General features: G+C 43.7%; 1 protein-coding gene across 1 annotated transcript in view; it reads left to right on the forward strand.

Moving 5' to 3' along the window:
- LOC115237531 (protein groucho-like) overlaps positions 1-22220 on the forward strand; it is a 102134-nt gene that overhangs the window by 35530 nt on the left and 44384 nt on the right. Inside the window, exons 2-3 of the mRNA XM_029810630.1 lie at positions 14325-14422; positions 17906-17969. Of these exons, the coding sequence (XP_029666490.1) occupies positions 14325-14422; positions 17906-17969 (162 nt within the window). The remainder of the gene's footprint in view (positions 1-14324; positions 14423-17905; positions 17970-22220) is intronic.

A 22220-nucleotide genomic window follows, 5' to 3' on the forward strand; every position in this document is an offset into this window, starting at 1 on the left:
AGATAATGGCGACTTAGTCGTCGTCGTCGTCGTCGTCGTCGTCGTCGTCGTCGTCGTCGCGCACGACTCATCATCCACCACGAGACTGTCGGGGGGGGGCTGTCGTTGCGCAGTCCCGTCACGTTCGCCGTTTCTCGGTTCTCTTTCTCGCTCGACTCTCGTATAACGTTTCGCCGACCATTACACAGGATATTAACGCCTTTTTTTAAGCCGTAACGAGATGACGCTCGGCGTAGCCACAGATGCCACGGACAAACAATTTTTTCGCAGTTACGAACGCTCGCGAAACGTCACTCGTGGAAAAAGAAATCGGTTATTGTAAACGATAATCGCTATGACGTGCGACAGCAAAAGTCAAACGTCGTTTTATTCGGTGTTGTTAGCCCCCAAGAACGGGCTCAACGGTGTAACATAATGAGAGCCCAAAGAAAGGCTCAACCCCTAATAACAATAATAATAATAGCCGTTTATGCCGGATGTGGCCAGGTAGCTTAGTAGCACGTGAAAGGTGGATACAAAGATGGAAAAGTCCCCCTGAAAAGATCTACAGTCTGTCATGTATACGGGGTGTCCCGTAATATATAAGACACACGGTACATATTTTTCTTTAGATTAATTTCTCAATGTATACATTTTAAAAATTGTCTTATTGAAAACCATGGCACTGATGTTAAATTATGCTTTATGTTAAATGTATATATATATAAATATCAATCATGCATATTTAATCCTTTCTCATGCATTTTACATTAAGAAGGTTTATATCCATTTTTGGAATTTCCGCGTGTTCTTTTTTACATGTATATTTAATGGACATTTTCTCTATTTACATCTTGAAAATTTGCATCCATTTTCAAAATATTTTCGCGTATCTCATATAATATTATGGGGCTAAAGAGTAAGAAGTATAGGAAATGGGATGACGAGCGGTGATCCGTAGCTAGCGGGAAAGGACCGATGGACGAACAACGGTGCGAAGCGCTAACGTTAGTTAGTAGGGTACACGTTGCGAATGTCAACGGGCGGGTGGGAACAGCGTTACACGCGTATACACGCGCGCATTAGACCGGACCTCGCCGTCGCGTCAGGTTTACTACCTCCTGTAAACTGTACGGCGCACGTTTGCGCAGGACCCCCGATTCGGTAAATATTGATACTTTTAATCGGTCTGTTTGCTCCGACACGCTGTTCAAATGCGTCTGAATGTGCGCAGCTGAAAAAACTCGCTTGTGCGCGCTCGTCAGCCCGTTGGCGCGTAAACCGGTCGTAGACTCCTTCGCGTCTTTCTCATTTTTTTTTTCTTTTTTCTTTTCAATTTATTCTCGTACGCCATGACGCGTCGATATGCTGCTTAATTAGTGATATGTTAATCTGGGATTGTGCACAAGCCGGCGGTTCTCTCACGGCATGTATAAAGAGGACGTGTAATACAGGAAGCTCTTCTAGTACTGCTCTTCTAACGATCGCGCTACTCGTGTTGACCAGATGCTCGAAAATTCCCAAAGTGCTCAGAGTCACGCGCGCAAATTTATAAATACCATCTCGTTAACAATTTAGATTCTTCCGTCGATAAATACAGACTCTTCCTCGCTACCATGACGGAGTTAATTTAATTTGAATTGCCGCGTATATCGGCGATATCCGGTGATATATGCAACGTTGAAATTCGACTCGGCGAAATTACAGGCCGAGACCGCGCGCGATAAACGCGCGACGCGATGCGAATATTCGATGGCGAGGACGGGACGGGACGGATGGAATGTCGGAGGTGGGGGGGAGGGGGGGGGGCGATCCGGTCCAGCCTGTACCGTCCCGCGTCTCGGTAATTGCTCGTATTAAAATCCGAGATCTAAACTGACGCGGAGGCGCTATACGCTTCGGCGCGTCGAGCGGAGCGCTCGGAAATATGGAATCACGGTGATATCTTGAGCGTCACGTCGTCCATTATGCCGATGCGGCCAGTAAATTTCACGCATTATACTCCCATTATACGTTTCCTGGCCGAGCCGGATCGCGATCTCGTGCTCTCGCCCGACGTAATTACACGGTGCCGCGCCGCCGAATGGATAGAGGAACTCTGCGGCGGGATGTACGTGAGCGTTTGTACATACTTACGTGTGTATGTGAGACGAGCGGTGCGGTGCGTGAGCAGCGACGGTTTTAATTTCCACTTTCCTCACCCTGCGCTTTCTCTTTCCCGGTGGCGGTCTTATCGCGCAATAGCCGCGCATCTGCCGATGCTAACGCGTAACGCGCGAGGCGTTTACCGATTTTATCGCGTTTACCGATTTTATCGCGTCTGTATTTACCTTTAGATACAATTACACGTTAATGTGCGATGACCGCGTAGGAAGCGGTTTCGCGTGATACACGCAATCGATGATGGGTCGGGCGTGATGCCTGCCTTTTTCCCTCCCTCGTCTTTCCTCTCCCCCGTCGCGATCAACACGCTCGATACGACGAACGATTTATCCTGTGTCGCTCCGTCTCTTTGCTCAACACGACACGCTTTACGAGGTAATAAATAATAATCGTTGATGCGCGATCCAAAAAAGAAAGGAAAAACACACGCGTCATGATGATTAAATGTCTCGCTAGACTGTGTAATTATTCGATCGCCGGCTGTTTTTACAGCCGCTAGAAAATTCTAAATGCATAAGTGAAACGAATGAATGCGTACAATTTGACGGATCTCTCTTTCCTGTGCCTGCTGAAATAATCTTCCTCATATATTACAACAGTCAGACCCGAGATCTCGAGTTTCTAAGATTTTTCCCGAAACTCTCAGGGTCAAATTGGCCCATTGAAAGATCGAAGGAGAGCCCGGCAGAGAGTTATAAAAGACCGACTGTCATGAGTATTTCTAATTTAGCTTCCTGCAGCTTTCTTCCGTTATCCGAATACATTCAGATTGTCTTCTTTTCATTTTGACTCGAGCTCAAATTTACCTAGACCTTATCTTCGTATGGAGATATAATTTCACGCTTAATTATCGTGACGTTTTCCTATTCGAAATTAATGTTCCATAAAAGATTCTCGTTAAAAAAAAAGACAACGTCACATTTGTCATGGAAACCATGTTTGAAATACTACCCGTTGCGGTTTTGCGGATACTCTGTATACGTATAAAGCGGTAAATACGGCTTGCTCTCGACGTATCTGCAGGTAGCAGGAGATGAAAAGAAAGTCCGAGAGAACCTCGTCGAGAGGTCCCTTTGGACCTCTCGGACCCATTCGTACGAGAGAATGGCACTAATTGGCGTTAGACTTGGCAGTTTGTCGTGTTTTTCCCTCTTCCCGCCTCTTCCTTTTTCCGTCACCCGCTGTTTCTACGTTGTGCAGCATATCGATGAGTGTTTCGTGTTCAAGATTTCGTGACCACATGCCTCTCTTTTTTTTTCGCTCTTTCTTTCTCTTTCCTTTATCTTTATCGGTGAGTGAAAAGATTAGGTTTCACTGGATAAACTGTTTATCGAAGGATTAAATAACGGGAGAAGAGGGGACTGTAAAGCCCACTAAACCGAGCATTAATGCACTAATCTATATTAAATATAATAGTAATATCCTATTCTTGATATATCATTCTTGTATTATATAATGGCCTTGTGATTATGTTCGCATGTGGATAGTACGTTAAATAGTACTGTCATACATAAAGTAAATAGAGAATGCCCCTTACATTAAGTATAGTTTATGCAAATTGTCGATTGTGTTTGGCTAATTTTGAATTTACTTTTTCTCAACGAAATTATCGATTATTATCGACAGAGGTCATCATTTATCGCAATTTTCTAATTTTTAATGATGTATATCTCTATAATTAAGTCTGAAATTAAAATTTTACACAAGCAAAATCTATTTGAGATTAATTGAAAAATATAATTTTATTTATTTATTTCTCTGAAGTTTAGTTTTCAAAAAGCCCTCTGTTTCTATAATCGTTTATAATAGAACTATGAACGCCTCGACACACATTTTTGCAGAGGGAAAATTGATTGTGAGAATTAACCAAGGAACCCACAGCTAAAAGAAAGGGCGTTTAGTGAAAGAACACCCTATAGACTGATGCGTTTTTATCGACAGCTATTGCAGTTATTCAATGTTATCCACTATCATGTGTCTTTTGATCTCTCGGTTCGATTTTTCAACGAGCGGGAATATAAGAGCGAGCAAGAGGGAGCGGAAGAGGTCGTGACCGTGCGACGACACCATCTCCTCTGCTCTGCGGCCAATCATCTTACAGTCCAGACGAATGGGGAATTGACACGTAAACGCCAACGGAATTATTCACCGCTAATGGGAAGATGAATGCTATGGATAAATTTGCGACCGGGTATTACTACCCGGCCATTAGACGCTCGCTGTGGATTACGTCGGAATAATCGAGTTTGTTGGTAGCATATCTCTCTCTCTCTCTCTGTCTCTTTCTCTATCTACCTATCTATCGATCCTTGCCGATGCAACGCTTTTCCTATTCGAACCACATCGAATGATAAATCGCGAAAGTTTGCGGTTGTAAAAAATCTGGAGAAAATTGAAAACTGTCAAGTGGAAAAAAAATTTGTTGACTGGAAGTAAATCGTAGAATTTTTAAATATTTGCAATTCTGGAAGTTTATAATTAAAACAAACTATCGTCAGATTCATCGAGAGCTGTTTCATGCGGAAAATTAGCGGCATCGTTGACGTTAACGCGAAGCTCTCATGAAAAGACGCAAATCGCATCGAGTGTATAACGAATAACGTTAGGAACATTTATATCCCACGAGCGACCCTTACATTTCTACTCGTGTCTTCTCCCCAGTATCGTAACACACGAGTGGACGAACATCCCTATTATTTTCCACGAGATCGTCCATGACCACCCCAGTCGTCGTAAGCCCCCTTTTCGTGATCGTCTGTAATTTTTCGGCCAGGCGAGACGAAACGAGACGCTCGTCTCGTCCCCTCGAGGGCTTCTGGGCGTTAAGCCGAATTAACATAAGAGAGTGTGTGCAAACACGGAGAGTCGGTAGAGCGAGGTGGAAGGTAGCGGGAGAGACATACTGGGTGAGTAGAGAGAGGAGGCGAGGTGGGAGCGAGAGACAAACGGAAGAAGAAGGAGACAGAACACGATGGGAACACGTGTCCCACACGGAGATAGTTAATTACTCGTTTGTGTTACGCCGAGTCGGAGTCATCTGGAAGCGAGACGGGACGAGTATCGCGCGGGATGGACGGAGATGGAAGATATATCGAGGGGAACGCGCGCGCGCGGGAGTGAAACATACGCGCGCGAGTAGGAGAGAGAGATGCGATGCGGGTGAGAGAGCAAGACGGTACATTCCTGTTCCATCGGACCCGTTGAGACCCATGCTTGTCACGAAGGTGGGGTGGACGGTGGTTGGGGGCTGTGCGCGTGCGAAAGAGAGAGAGAGAGAGACGAAAAACGAGGATGAGGTTAATGATATACACGCCGGCTACCGTATACTACCGTCTCGAGCTCGTCCGCGGCTACCATCCTTTCGTCTTTCTTTCTTTCTTTCTTTTTTTTTTTTTTCCCCTGTCGTCCTCCAATTGATTCCGTTATTTGCTTTCTCCGTTTAGTATATCTCACAGATACGCTACGATCTCTTGTATTTTTTTATTTATATCTTGTATTTTATACAGACAATATAGCACCAATATTTTTGAAGAAAAGGATACTACAATAGATATGCATGGTTTCGTCGTGTAAAAATTGTTCTCTGTTTTTCGTAAAGCAAAGTATTTTTCTTACTGCAAAGAGATTGACTTCTTCCTTTGAAATACGAGAAGCTACAAAATAGGGGAAGCGGTTTCCTGTGTAGAGTTCTATTCCAGGTATTACGAAGTCGGCCCGCGGGTATAGTGATAGACATAAAAAAAAAGGGATAAAGTTGAGTCGCACAGTCGGGATCTACATTAGCTATAGCTTGTTCGCAGATAAAGGTCGGCTGCGCTCTTAAAAACGCTCACAGTCGACCGTCGAGAGATAGCTTCGATAATGGCTCGACAAGCCGGAGACATCAGGGAGACATTCTTTTCTCCTCCCTCCGTTCCACCGCTCCGCATTCGTTTCATTTTTCGACTTGTATTCGATCGCCGGAGGGAAGCAACGAGTCCCGCGGCCGCAGTTCTTTCTTTCTTTCTCTCTCTCTCTCTTTTCCTCTCTTTCTTCGCCGAGCTGGGCTGAGCATAGAAAAACGATTAATGCGAAAACGAAGCTTTCGGAGCGCATCGAATTGAATGCAGTTGACTCGTGAGTGGCCCCGTCGTGATCGCTGCGTGTATGGACAAAAATCATTTACTTCTTACGGTTGTACGACATATGGTCTTGTAGCTCTCTTCTTGCGTCTTTTTTTTCTAATTTCATAGAATATATAAATTTATCGCTGAAGTTCTCTTTTTTACTCACGGTTCTTTTTTTTTTTTGCTCTACTAATTTCTTACTCTTACGCCTAATCGCGAGTATTTCCATGAACGTTTTTTTCCTTCGTCGAGAATCATCGATTGTCATTTTCAATTCGGGCGGATGCGCATTATGACTCAGCGTGATCGCGCATTTATGATCCACGATACAGACGGTCGAGGGTGCTCGCAAGAGCGGCGATTAGAATCGCAATTTAGATGCTCTCGAGAGATGTGGCCGCGTGCTCGGATTTCATTGCCTCGACGTACGCACTCCCTCGTCGCACGAGGGTGGCAGACAACAACAAGGGGTGCCGCTCGCCCTCCACCCTCGATTGTCGGAGTGGGTAACGAGATTATCGTGAAAAGGGAGCGGTAAGAGAGTTGGCGGCCGTCCTCGTCCTTAGAAATTTCATTTTGACGTTACTGGCTGCGCCGCGATGCGCGCGATGTCGTAAAAAGAGGGGGAAAGAGCCGGTAGTATCGGGCCCCGGGAGATCGGAAGGGGGTGGTATTGTCGCGAGTGTCGAAAGCGAAAGAGGGTAGATAGGTAGGTAGGTAGGTAGGTACGATTCCGTCTTCCCCTCTTTTCTCGCCTGACTCCTGCTTCAGCGTTCAGTTTGGCGGTAATTATAACATATTCCCGCGATCTCTCCCCTCGGTCCCGAGGGAGACGACCCTCGTGTTACAGATTCCCCGTCGAGTATCGCGCGACGCCCTCAAGGACCGTTGATATTACGAGAGGCGCGATGCTCTATCGAGAGAGGGAAAAAAAGGACATCGTTTGACTATCGTCAAATATTAAAAATTCACAGAGAAGCTGCGACGCAAAGTTCGATGTTAATTCGATTTATTCGCGCGCGTATCTATAAGATGACTGTTTCGTTGACAATGCGGGATGAATGCCCCGTTGATAGAATCAATCTGCAAAAAAATTCTAAAGCGAGAGAGAAAGAGAGAGAAAAAAAATGACGAGCGTTTTACGTAAGGGTGAGTCGTTCTCGGGGAGAGCAGCTCGTAAAAGGGCGGTACCGTGAACGGCAGGCATGGGGGGTAGAGAGGAGGGCGAGAACGGGGTTTATGACTGTAACAGATTAGGTGGCCGAACTGCCAGGGTGGCTCCCGCCGTGCTTCCTATTATCGCCGGAGCTTTTGTAGCGCCGTCGCTTTTGTCGAAGTCCCCTTTCCCTTCCCTTTCTTCTCCTCCTGCTCACGTTTCTACCGGCAACCGAGCGTACCAGACGATGAAAGGGAGACGAGGAGAGCAAACGGTTGTTCCGGGGAGTTGAGAGAGGCGACAGCAGCAGCGGGCCACGACAGTTGGCCGATATTTGAGCTCCCTTTGTGTCGTTAAAGTACCACGCGCGGCTCATTCGCGCAGTCCGACGGAGTTTTCTCGTGGCGCTTTTATCTACCATCGTAGTTTTTCTTCTCTCGCCCCAGAGTCTTGTCTCTCACTCTCTCTCTCTCTCTCTCTCTCTCTCTCTCTCTCTCTCTCTCTCTCTCTCTCTCTCTCTCTCTTTCTCTCTCTTTCTCTCGCCTTCAACGAGGTCGAGAGCCAGTCGAGGATGGGAAGTGCGGAGGAAAAAGACTCTCTCGTTCTCTCCCCGAGGTTCAACTAGTAATTACCTGGTCTACTCAGAACGGCCGAATCATAGCTCTCGGGCCCTTTTGTTTGCCCGCGGCTTCTGTTCGCTTAATCTTTATTCCTCCTTTTTTTCGCATGCTCTTTTTTTCCACGTTCCCGGTTCTCTCTGTCGCTCTGTTATCTCGTATTTCACCTCCAGCCTGTCACGTCTAACATTTCTTTTTATGGCGTGCCCGATGTAATATCCGCAAAATACAACAGAATACAACAGGGGTTCTTAACCTTTTGATTTCTGTCCGCGACAATTGTGGATCACTACTGCTGCATACTTTCTTTATTACTGTGCTGACAAATCCACACGTGGGTGCGATGCACATTTCGCCAATTTCTTTTTTATCCGCACACTTTATTTCTTTCTTTCGTCCGTCGAAACGCGTAAAACGATTTTTGGCGCAATCGTGTTTTAAAAGGAGGACGTCAATTTCGATAGAGAGCAGTCATGCCAACATTTGCCAACGCCAACGGTAAAACGGAGTGTATAAACGTCAGCATCCGCGTGTTATTAAGTTAAGTTCCCTGTGCGACGATCTCTGGCGTGCACAGCTGGTTGTCATCGTTGTTGTCGTCGTCGTGGTCGTGGTTGTCGCGTCGTGCGCACGCGAGACGCCATGCAAAGCATTCGAGTGTAAATACATCAACGTTTGAGAGAGAAAGAGAGGGACGAGGAGAAGGCTGTGTACGTGGGACGAGAGAGACGAGAGAGGGTAGGGTGGTGGCACTTATTCACATATCCAGCCAGCGCCGTGTCGGTGTGACGTTATTTCGCCGATCGTATCGCCTTAATTGCTCGGCGGGTTAAACTACCGCGGTCGCCTCTTATCGAGCGATCTGCACGAGTGCCTGCCTATGTCGGGACAGAGAATTGTGTGTATATTCGCGTCAGGTGTTTGCAGCTCGCTTGGCGTCATCGCGGACTACGCGACGGATTAAATTGACGCGTGTAAAAGAACGTATTATAGATACATTGTTGGCACAGATTACCACCTCCTCTCGTAAAATAGCGTCTTGCGCCGCAATGCTTTTATTAACCACGCTCTGTATACGCTAACTCTATATTCCCGTGCTTCTCGTAAATTTAAGTAGACGGTTCAGCGAGCGTTATACGGGAGATTGCGCGAGTCTCAATTTAACAGTAGAAATACTCGTACCTTCTCGAGATCTGCGAGAGGTTTTCTTTATTCGCATTTTTGATACGTTAAAGATATTTCTTCTCTTGTTTATATACACTTTAGAAATTTCTATTCGCATTTTTTCAAGTAGAACGGCATACAAACCGGTGAGATTTACCGCGACGCGTGAGTACGAGAAGATTGCGCGAATCACATGACGGGTTATATAGCGCGCGCCGGTAAATGGTTAACGAGAGTAGAACGAAATGCATGCGTCATGGCACGGCGGCGCACCGCAATTTCAACATACCGAAGAATTACGTGCGCGAAAATCGTCTCGTCTCGCGATAGACTCGCTTTCGCGCGCGATGTGCCGAGCCGAGCCGAGCCGAGCCGAGCCGAGTCGAGTCGCGTCGCGTCGCGTCGCTCGCGCTATCATTATTCTATGCATTATTTATGTCATTCCCCGTGTGCCGAGTACAATGTGGGTCTACGAATCAAAATGCATTGCTTATGCAAATAGCGGTCGTGCCCCGCAGTCTCGGGGCGAATTCGCAGTCTGCTACGGGGAATAATCATAATGATCAATAAGATACAACCGCTCGTACGTCCGTTGCCCTCTCTTCCCCCCGGCTTCGTGTATTCTCACTCCGCACCTCATGCAAATCTTGAGGCGTATTGTCTGGCGATATTACAGGAATTGTTATCGCGTTGCATAATTTCAGTATTCGATCGTGCTCGGGTTTGCCGAGGTCGTTCGCTCGGCAATCGGTTTGTATGTATATCCGGCGCATCGATTTCCGTATCGTTTTTCGGCCAATTTGTTGCGGAAATTGTAAAAATTACATTAAACTAGAGCTCATTATATCGTCGATTGCGGTTGTGATTATCTTGCGCGCGATATCGAATATTCTCAGGAAATTCAGATTACGGTACTTAAACCGTTACGAAATGGAAGCGTATTTCAATATCTATACTCTCTCTCTCTCTCTCTCTGCCTGCGCGCTATATTTCGACGATATTTCGCGACCAGTGGCTCTCTCACGAAATAACGGAAGGTGGTAGAGAGAGGTACGCTTATAGGGCGAACGCGGTCGGTTCTGGTCGCCGGGTGGTTTTGGAATCCGCGCCACGAGTCGGTGGTTTTGCGGTACGACGAAAACCGCCGACCCTCTCGAAGCTCTTCCCGTCCGTTCTCCCTGTGTTTGCGTCGTCCTTTTGCGTAATCCCGCCATGGCTTAGCGAGTTTCTCACGAGAGTCTCTAAGTAAAGCGGACGAGTACACCCGGCCACCAACTCTCAGAACTACCATCTCTTTGATTAGGGTGGTATATCAGATGCTCCCGGTGATACAAATGGCTGTTTCTCTCCAATATTATGTTGTAAAAGTAACTAATCAAAATGAATTTCATTATTTTCTTTTAGGAAAAAATTGCGATATATTTTTGATAATAGCTTTGACGAGTTTCATAATTTTTTAAATAAAACAAGTTGGTATGTAAATTGAAATATGTGCATTATAGATTATAAATAGGAAACACAAGAGCAAATTTTGAACATTTTTCTTCGAGAATATCTCAAATAGGCATACGTCTGATTAATCCAGTAGCATTTCAATTTGCATTAGACGTACTAATGCAAGTCCGTTTAGCGTACCTCGAGATGAGCAAATGTTCTTGGCACTTGAGCGCGCGCGTGCCTGGTATTTGGTTACGGATTTGATCTCACAGGCGGGGACACCGTAGAGAGCAGTTAACCTGTCCGATAATACGTGCCGATAATCAGGCATCTAGTGGATGACGGACGGCGCGATCGATGGAGGTAACGTAATTAGACGCGGCGATACGCGCCACTTAAGCGTACTTGAGTGGCTGCAAACGCAACCGATTGGGTCTAGTTGCTGTTAGCATGGTCGGGTCGTCTCGTCTCCCTCCTTCTCTCTCTCTCTCTCTCTCTCTCTCTCTCTGTCTGTCACCGGCCGTAGGGGCAGCGTTGTCCGTAAACGGCGACGTCGCCCGTCGTCGGCTTTAACGAACGTCCATTGAGCGGCCTCCTCGCTCCATTGAGCCGTTCGCGATAATATATTGCGAAACGGCAATCCGGTATCATGCCGCCGGCCCTCGATGTATTAAATGTCGCGCGAGACTCGAAAAGCAATAAAAGCGCGATCGTTGCGCTTTAATGCCAATTCTTGTTCGTCGTTATCCGGAGCCTGGCTATCGTTTTCACGCTCTTGTCGGGACGATAACGCGCGCAGGCTCTCGATCGCGCGGAAAATAAAAAAAAAAAAAGGCGCGGCGAGTGGGAAGAGAGGGACGGGAATGATGATGCGCGAGAGGAGGCGGATCAATCGGATAATTAAATCGGCCGCGACACGTAAAGGACACTGATTGACGTGCGCGACGGCTACGTTCTCTCATTATTCGTCGAAACGACATAATTCGCGCGCTTCGCTTTTCAACGGACACGCTACTAAACCGCGTCGCACGCTCGACGGTGTTGCTTTTCCGTCTCTCATCCATGCGGAAAGGCCATCGGTCGCTCATTCGATTAAAATGCAAAAACGATAAATGTTTCGTAAACAATCTCAGAGAGAAAAATATCCCTTTTTTTTTTCTCACTATCGACAAGATATTATCGTACTTTTGGCATTTATATATATATAATAATATTAAAGATATATTTTTATATTACATAATTATGTGTTTGCCATGTCACAAAGCATAATTTATAACAATTATGAATGCACAATTGATTGAAAAAAATCTATTTCACGATTCTTAATATTCTGATGGAGCCACTTTTTTATTTTCTTACCGTATCGATCTGTTAAGGAGCTGCAAAATGACAAGCAGAGCGTTGTGGTCTGACGCTTCGTTCCGCAGGAACAAAAGCTGATAAACTAATTGGATTGACCGTCGTGACTTGTCGCATGCAAATTGGATCAGCGATTTAGCTGCAATTAGCTAATTTCGCCAATTCGCATTAACTTCGCTCTTCCGTTCTTTAACATTCGATAGATGAGAGAGAATTTCTACTTTTGTGATGTTGCGCTTAAAAAAGTCGCTTGCGGAGAACATGTATATGTGTGTGCGCTCGTACGTTGGCGCAAATAAATGCGCGATGCGTATAGTGTTGTCTGGTACGGCTTCGCCCACCTTGGGTTTGAGCCGTTTAAAGATATTGCGCGGCTGCCGCGCAAATCCTCGGTCTAATTTGAACATACATGTGCGATAATGCACACGTTGGGAGAGAAGCCCGACACGAAGCCGTGGAAATTAATAAAACACGTTGCGGTGACTATACATATACAAATAGCTACAAAGCCTTCTCTAAAAGGGCTACTGCACGTTAAGATACGGCGCGTACGAGTTTACGTCGTATCATTTCTCTCAAAGAATTTGATTCGCTTTTTAATAAAATATAAAAGCAAGAGGTAAAAGATATTACAGAAATTAAAAATATGTTTCTAATAAAATAATATAATAAATTATTTTTTTTTTTTTATAAATATAAATAATAATGTGAAAGTTTATATATGTAAAAAGAAGAATATCGGTTAGTTGGACATTTATATTTATTATGTTCGAGCTGTATCGCGTGAGGACTGGCTGATGTCACGGACAAGTCATTAGCGCAATAATGCGTCCGGGAGTTGATTTTTATTTTACGAGTTTTGGCACGATTTTCATTACGCGGTCGCGATCGTCGGCGAATCGTTAGCGAGTTCCTGCACGAAACACCGCGATTCTGGCATTCTTTGGCCGCCGTGGAATCTAGATCGTGCGACGCGGGAGAGAACGTTCGGACGGGGAAAAGGGAGAAAGGGAGAGGGAGAGCTATTCCGGCTTTTACGAGGCCATAGTGGCGTATCCGTTTTGCGGGGCACGACGTGCAAAACGATCGATAACACGCTCGTAACGTTATTACTAACAGGTATACGGAGGTGGGTAGCACCGGTAATAATGTGGCTTTTACGCTCGTGGGCGCTGATACAGCAGCTACCAAAGTCAGTCGGCATTTACTACAGTATACTCTGCGACGAAAAGAGACAACGCACCTTGCAATATTTTATAATTGAGATAGCTATAAATAATTAACTTTGAAACATATACTTTAATAGAGGTAATAAACACACATCCCAGAGAAAATTTGAAATTGCCGTCGTTTTTTGTATTTAGTTTTGTTGTTTTTAAATTGTTTTTTATTATTTATTAAAAAAAATTAAAACATATATTTAAATCTTATATATTTAAACTTATTTAATTTTTTTTTTTTTATAAGGTAAACAAACCTATGTAAGCTGTAACGATTATCGAAGTGATACAAGTGTATATAAGGATAGTAAAACGCGTATAAGAATATACATATAAGAATGTTATATAAGAATTAAAGAATAATGTTTGTGACACAACATGCTGTTTTTAAATCATTACTGAAGTTGTTTTTATTCAGGTAATTGACCACAAGTTCAATCCCTAAACTCAAACGGAAATAGTAGCGTTGATTTGATTGCATAATAACATGGTTTTAAAGGTTTTCCCTTTCAATCGATAAAAAATCATTGAGCTATTACAAACAAGTTTTACGTTATCCCCTATTTATCGTTACATTTGTGTTTTATAAATAATGCGATGTACAAAAGATACAATTATGTACGAATAGAAACTCAGTGTAAATGAGATATAAGAAATATAATTACTAGAGAGATTAGGATTTTTAATATACGAAATTTTTTTTGATAATATTATCAATATTACTAAAGTTTCTGTACGATCCGAAAGATATCCAAAGATTGAAAAACCAAAATTATTATCTGACGAAAGCCTGCAAACATCATTAAATTTCGTTATTACAAGGACAGAAATAACGATAGCAGACATAATAAACGAAGAAAAATATATCATGTTAAGATTTAAAAAAAAAAAGAAAGGAAAAATGAAAGCATTAATTTCTTTATGGGATGTGATGCTGTCTTTTTGTCGTGATACGTCTAAGCGGCAACATTTTTTTTTGTCCAATCTTATATATCGATTTCGAATTATGTGCGAGTACGCGAGACGCCAAAGTATTTGGAATAAATCTTGGAGTATTATGGGCTTTAATAGCGTTAAGGGATTGCGGTGCATTAATACATTTAATGATGTTTTTGTGTTGCAGGGTCCACCGCAGCCTGGGCAGCCGTTCAAATTTTCTGTCGGCGAATCCTGTGATCGTATCAAGGAGGAGTTCAATTTCTTGCAGGCTCAATATCATAGGTATCCTCCTTTTCTTAATATTCACAAACTTTGTAAATTGCAGTCAATCGGGGATGTACGTAATATTTTAATTTCATTTAATAAGAATATTTTATTTAATAAGAATAAAACGTGATAAAGCTAATTTACTACAAACTATTCAATCTTAATAATTAATCAATATGATTATAATAAACGTACGTCTCCATTATCTGAAATCACTTTTCCGACGTAAATGTTTGCACAATTTTTTTTCTTCTAGATTGCGCGACGATATATTTTATTCTGATTAATTTATTGAAGTTATATTACAATTGTAATATTTTTGAGGAAATCGAGATACTGACGCAACTTATCCAACAATTTACGCCGGTTTCATTTTTAGCAAAATTTACCGAATTCCTGTTTTCTCGGCGAAACTACACATTTTCCGACGGATAGTTGAGCGCGATGTAAATTCTGCTCGGCGGTTAGTAGTTTGTCGAACGGAGCAAACGGGTTCGCGCCCGTAGACACCGCAGGGCCGTATCCATTAGACGTGCGTGCAAATACCGCGTAGGCGCGCACGCGAAACGCACGGACTGACGTACGGACGACGGGCGTAGGTAGATAATTGTTTGTCCGACCGGAAACTGTGTGTACATCGAAGTATGCGCACGGTCTGGAGAAGGACCGCGTTTGGATAGCGCGTCTGTATGCTGTGCAAGCATGCACGTGTCTGCAATCGCAGAGCGCAATGGTTTCCTCATAAAATACATCGCGTCACGCTCTTTGATAGATTTGGCAAAAGCTCGTTGGCATAATTATAATTTCTTCGATCGTTGAATTTACGCTTCTAACCATTGTCGCAGAGTCGTGTATGTAGAAAAAGAGTTGGCTCCCAGTTTACGAAGATTGAACGATGTGCAAAGTGCCTAAAATATGAAAAGAAAAATGATTCAAATAGCAATATCGGTAACCTGTCTAAATTGGAATAAATTTCTATATACACTGCTATGAGAACAATATTCATAAATTTCATGGCTAGAGATATTAATCACGGAAAGATAAAAACGTGTCCGACTGCGTGAAACGCAGAGCCTACCTCGGTCGCGTGTAATAATCGCGCGTGTTTAAGCACGCAACGTGATTCCCGATAATTCGTCCCGTAAATCGTTGGCACGGCGTCAATCTGAAATAATTAATTGACTCTCCGACTGTGCGAGTATTGCCGCTTGCGTAACGAGAGTTGCCGCTTGCGAGCACGATCGTTAATACCGTGCTAATTTATCGCCTTATAGATGAGATTGCGTCGCATCTAGCGTACTTTGATTCGGCTTTCACGAATATTAAACGCCGCATTGGAATTACCGTATGCATTCTATCGTCTTCCTCGAATTTAAACGATCTCGCATCCGATATTACGCGGCTTCTGAATTTTTTCCTAAAGAAAAAAAAAAAAAGAAGATAGAAATTTTACAGGAATTTTTTTGATATTTTTATTATGATATTTTTAAAAATCGGTAAAGACTGTCTTTATTCGTTTTTTTTCTGTCGCTGAAGCTTTTATGCAGTTACTATAAAATCTCCTTTATTTTTTCGATACATACATATTACAAACGGCGCTTTTTTAATATCGCGACGAAGAATGACACGCGGAGAGACAATGGCTCCGACGATTTCGAGGGCTGCTGGATATTAATGCTCTGTTCTTGTTCTTCTTACACAGCCTTAAATTGGAGTGCGAGAAACTGGCCAGTGAAAAAATAGAGATACAGAGGCATTACGTGATGGTAAGCCGGGAGAAGGATGAGAAAGTAGAAAGGGACAGCGCGTTACATAGACACATACATACATATGCACACACATACATGTATAGAATTATATAAATCACCTTACCGTTGTTCCCGGATTAATATGAATTCGTTTTCGTCGCGCGTGAATTTGAAAGCGATATCACTCGGTCGCGGTCGAGCTATTTCAATTTTCGCAAGCGAATTACGAAGAAGCTAAAAGAGAGACGAAATTATAAAAACAAAACCGATTTGACTTTGCCGAGATGAGTTTTCCGAACCGCGATAATAACACGTGTGTACTTTTTGTAACGCTTTTTATCGTACGTTGGAGCGCAATTAGAATAAAAATGTCACGGATCCACTCGCAGAATAATGTCAGAGGTATAATACTGGAGTTTTGGGCGCGCGTATAGAGAAGGAAAACGCGAAAACGGTGAAATTATCATTGCGCTGAAAATACTGGGAACACGGAGAGAAACATGGATCATACAGAGAGACGACGCATCCACACTCGCATTATCGTCAGGTATACAGTCATGGAGCAGCAGCAACGGCGGCGACGACGGCAGTAGCAGCAACGCGATGCACTCGAGCGTTACAGGCGCATACGAACGCATTCATATGCCGCGGTGCACAAGCGGTTTTGTCGGTCGTCGTCACCGCGAGATTATTTCCCTGCGCCCCGGAATGCCACGCTAAACAAAAATACGACGCGGGCTTGTCGTCGTTAAAAAAGTTATCGCCGCACCGCGAACGGGGTCTTTGTCCCGCTCTGATGTCGCCGTCGACGGGTAACATGATGGTGGTCGACCAAGTGAATATTAATACGCGTTTTAACGCGTCGGGAAAAAGCACGGCGCGACGAGGATTAACTCTTAATGAACCTGCGCACTGCCGCTGTCGATTCTCGTATTGATTTCGTATTAACTTTCTTTTCGAACGAGAGGTGGATTAAGTGCGCGAATTTCCTCACGATTACATTCCCTCCCCCTCTCTTTTGCAGAATTATTAATTATCGCTCGGGGATAATATTTTCGTCATTTCGCGTTTAACAACAAGTACGCGCGCGTTATATATGCGATCGTTTATATTTACATACGGACTTTGTTGTTAATCGAACGCGACGTAAATTCGACGAATGCGTTTTTATGAATTATTCGCTCGCAATCGCGACGCTTGCAATATTTTCCACGATCCACTTTGATAAACATGAAATTCATACGCAGATACACGCATATATACACAAACACGTATACACAATGGCCAGTATATAACAATTATAATCAATGTTTGTTGCGGCTGCACTAATTGTGTGTTTTTAATGGCTTGGCTGTGCACCATCCCTCCGCAATATTCCTCAATTTGGGGAGGCGTGGAAGGAACGAATCGATTCGGAAGGTTAAAAGAAAACGTGCGAAAAAAATTCGGGACAGATTAAACGAATCGTTATATCGTCGAAACGACGCGTTTCAAACACGATATCGCATCCCTCATTCGCCACGGAACCCAAGTCAGAGACCCCTCGACTCGTTGACGTCTCGATAATCCCTCGTTTAACGGCGTTATATTCTCTATTGTGGCCGAAATGTGCCACATGACTCTCCCCCGTTGCAAAGCGAAAGATAGAGGCTCCCCAGCTCTCCTTTATTTTGCCTCCACAGCTTTTGAATGTCGCCTGCACTTACTAATGTTTAGCTTACACGTGTGATTTCCTGCTTGTTCTGTCCAGTATTAAGTTGGAGCTGGAGAAACTCGCCCAGGAGAAGACGGAGATGCAGCGCCACTATGTCATGGTGAGTCCACAAGCTTACAGAACCTATCGCAGAACAAAAATCGGCAGTAAATCGTATTTTTCGCAAAAAAGGATCGAACGGCGCGACGCGTTTTTCTCGTTTCACACCTAGAGATTAATCCTCGTAAAGTCTATTTTACCTCTTGGCTGAAGCGTTACGTTAATTATAGGAAATATTCTATATCTAGCTCGCTCGTTAAATTTGTGCCACGATGCGATACTGCAATATATATCGAAACATAATTTTTATATTTATCTCTTTAAAAAAAAAAAAAAAAATACTTTAACACGTTTAAATTACACGCTTCAAAAACTTGAAGTGTATATCTTTCGAAATCTGATTCGTGATAAAAATATATTTGTCTTGCGGTATAAGAGAGGAAGTAATTTAGAGTTACATCGTACGCGTGCCACGTTGTTTCTTTGCCATTGTGGCTCTTCTTCTGGCTTTGTTTTTCGGCTTTGTCCCGCGAGGGTATACTATACACGTAGACGCCGGTGTAGAGTCGCGGCTTGCTTTCGCTCGTAGATCTTCGTTATCGCGATACACCGTCGCCGTGTATGCGTCTTCATTAAGCTGCGTGAAGCGTGAAGAGGTGCACCACTTTCTTCGCGGGAGGTCGAAGAGTACCTCTTTTAATTTCACGCCAGTTGTGCCGACATCTCGGCATCTACATTTTTTTCCCATCTATCATTTCAGAAAAGAAAAATTTCGAGAATAGAGTGTTTATCTTGACGTGTGTCTTTGTGTAACGCGATAATTTTCATGTTATATCGTCTAGTGTCCACAGGAAAGTACACAAATCTAGATTAAGATTAAAGTATATATACATATATTTTTAAACTTTGGAAATTTATGAAGAAAATATTTATCATTAAAAGATAGAAGCACGCATCTATTCGCAGTCGCATCGTAAGTTTACGATCCCGAGTTCGTTGCCCAAAGCTCGCAAAGCGTGCATTATAGGCGGGCGATAATTTATAGGCCGTAGTCTGCGCGCGGTCGCGCGTTTGATGCAAATAACTTGATATAAAATGCACGGCGCTCGCTCTCGCGTGGACGTGGCATTTCCGCCGATTCATGCCGACACGAAGATTAATCGTGCGATCGTCTCACGTACGTACATACGTAGCGTGTATGCCGTACAAGAGCTTGCGTTACCCAGGTATGAGCTCTGGCTTCCTCGATCGATCGATTTTCGCATCGGTACGTCGATCCCTTTATCGCGGCGCGTACGATCGATCGGGCCGCGATTCACGCGCGCGCGTGACAGCCTTTAAATGTATACATATCACACTTTATCCCACTTTCGTTCGTATATATATAGCGTGCGCACGCTTATTGTTCCGTTCACCGCGCGGTAACGAACGTCGGCGCGAAACATAGCGAAACCACGGAATGCACTTAATCAAATTTCGATTGACGAGCACACGAAAGCATATTTATTGCGCTATCGTTCTATCGCGTCGTTTTATCATTGATGATTGATTACCGATGTAGCAAGAATTTATCGTAGTATCGAGTTTAGACCGGCGTTAACTAGCAACAGGTATGTACCGTACTCGCGTCATCCATTCCTGCGGGTACAATCGTAGCGCATCCGTCGTGCTTTGTCCGTCTCTAATCATCGATCACCGCGAATATCACTGGTTAAAGTATCGCGTTACGGTTTTACTCGGTAATCGCCGTAATTTGCTTTCCTGCATCGAGAACGTAAGAAGACCGTTGCTCGCCTCGTTGGATTACGATGATTTTTTCCAATTATTACCGTGTTTGTCCCTTTTGCGAGTAATATAGTCGGGATACATCTCGTATATACGCATAAAGCCATTCCCCGTGTCTGACTCCCCTCGAATTTTTCACGCGACAAAACCGCGACGTCGCGACGCGTTTTCAGCTGCCGCGGCAACCAGTCGTGCGAGACGAAGGATGCTCCGGTACACGAAGTCGTTATACAACACTACCACGGCCACGGGGCATTACGCCTTTACGACTCTTTCATGTAATTGTTGAGCTCGTGGACTTTTACGAGCACGCGAATCGCGAGCGCGACGGGAGACCGCCGGCCACGAAGCACTTTGTCCGACACGGCGCTCGCTCGATACCACCCTATACATTAGTATGAGTATGTCCTTCGTTTCGTGTTTCCGTTCGCGAAGTGCGCGCACTAACCGCGCCAGTCGCCAGTCGAGTGACTCTCCGAACGTCTCCATCAGATATAAAAATAACATTAGGTACGAAGGGAATACCGCGCGTGCTCAGGGTGAGAGGATTAAAAGCGCTCCGCGATATATCTTGTTGAGAATTCACCGAATTATGTCGTAGTAACATGAATACGCGAGCATAAATAGTTATCGTGTCCACGTATATATGTTGTATGCTACGTTTTTCTCGATTAAATCAAAGCTTCGAATCGACCGCGGAATGGGGCTACATCGAGGACGAAATTTGCAAGTCGTATGCGGTCAGAGTCAGATGTCGGCATCGCCTAATGTGTGTTCGTAACAGGCGCGATTTCCATTGAGACGATGGAGGGTATGATAAGGATCTCTCTGTCTCTCTCTCTCTCTCTCTCTCTCACTCTCTCTTTCTCTTTTCGCGAGAGGGGACGAATCGGCAATATATGTAGATATCGATCATGATCGATATCGTTTGGATGCTCGAGAATTGAAAAGATATTGCGGGAATCGTTTTCGCAATCAAATCGGTCACGAATCGGAGACGAGTACCAATAGAGTAAGTTTCCAGTTTTTATAATAATGGAACCTTTTCTCAACACACCGGTTTTCTGAGTGGGAGAGTCAGTGGATGAAAATTCAGTTGGATGTGCAGGCTCGATTTATCTTCAACTTTAAGAGCAGATATGAAAAGACACACCGGGAATAAAAATACACCCTGAGATGCTTTCTTCTCGACTGCTGGCATAAAAAAAGATTACGCGATGAAATTCATATAAATGTCGAAAGTATCGATAGTATCTGGGTAAATATTTCTAGTCGCTGTTATCGGGTTTATACGTTTTCACTCCATTATTATAGCCGACTGTCGTTGTTCCTCTACTTGTATTAGATGTCTGGACCACGGAAGTAGCGTTTCCAGTCTCGCGATAATTAAGATCCTGACCTTCCGACAATTCCGTCTCCTCCTTACCGAGGTCTATTAATTAAAAGCCAATTACTTCATTGGAACTCTGGTGGTGAGACAATCCCCGTGATAATCTGCATTTTTTAACTATCTTCCATTTTCTCCGTAAATCCGCCAGAACGCTACACAAGAAAAAGACAAGCTATAAGCTAAGTTTTAGACATTAAATAAAAAAAAAACACAATTTAAAAAAAAAAAATATAAGATTTATTTAAAAATGCAACGACGGGAGAAACAGAAACATTGTTAGTTAGATTTTTTAATCGTTTTTCTCTTTTATTTATTCTCATTTTAATAGAATCGCGATGAATTTAAATATGTAATTACATTTTATAATATACGCTAACATAGGTTACAAGCTTTCAGCGAAATTATTATTTTCGCAAGAACAGGACCGATTGAAATATACATTTCGCAATTATTGATAATGCTCGTGAGCGCGAATGGAATAAAAATATGGGCGAATTAATTTATATTTAAAAGCAAAGCGTGTGTGCGCGACCAAATTTCTCTCCACATATGTATTTTCTATATATACATTGTAGCGTTCACAATTTACAAAATAATCGTAATTTCGAAGATAAACCGCGCCGAATGAATATCAAATTATTAAAACAAACGGGTTTAATTAATCGCAGCCTGTCCGAAGCAGATTCGTAAAATATTCATTCGGACGAATTTGTTCACATTTAAAGTATTAACGATAACTCTACCCGCATTACGCGAAATGGATATTACCGGTGTCGCTAAAATCGTAATGCGTCGAGAACGTTGCGTTTGATAGCGCGAGACCGTCTTCGACCGCGTTTCGACCATCTAACGCGTTTATTACATTTACGTTCCCCCCTCGTACCCACGAGAAAAACTCTAAACCGACTGTCGTAGCTGCGCCGATATATTAAAACGCGGTTTAGTGCGCTCTTTACGACCACCGGGGGCAATAAAGTCCGTTTCACAACGGTCGTTGATTCTGCCGGGAATAATGCGGCGACTATATTCAAGACGCTCGTTAAAATCGCAAACTGCCGGATTTTCTCCTTTCCTCCTTGACGATTGTCGTTACACGCTTTTTTTTTCTTTCTTGGCGCGTGACCGCATCGATACACG

Source organism: Formica exsecta, unplaced genomic scaffold, assembly GCF_003651465.1.
Source record: "Formica exsecta isolate Colony F162 unplaced genomic scaffold, ASM365146v1 scaffold3, whole genome shotgun sequence".
In the NCBI taxonomy this organism is placed as follows: domain Eukaryota; kingdom Metazoa; phylum Arthropoda; class Insecta; order Hymenoptera; family Formicidae; genus Formica; species Formica exsecta.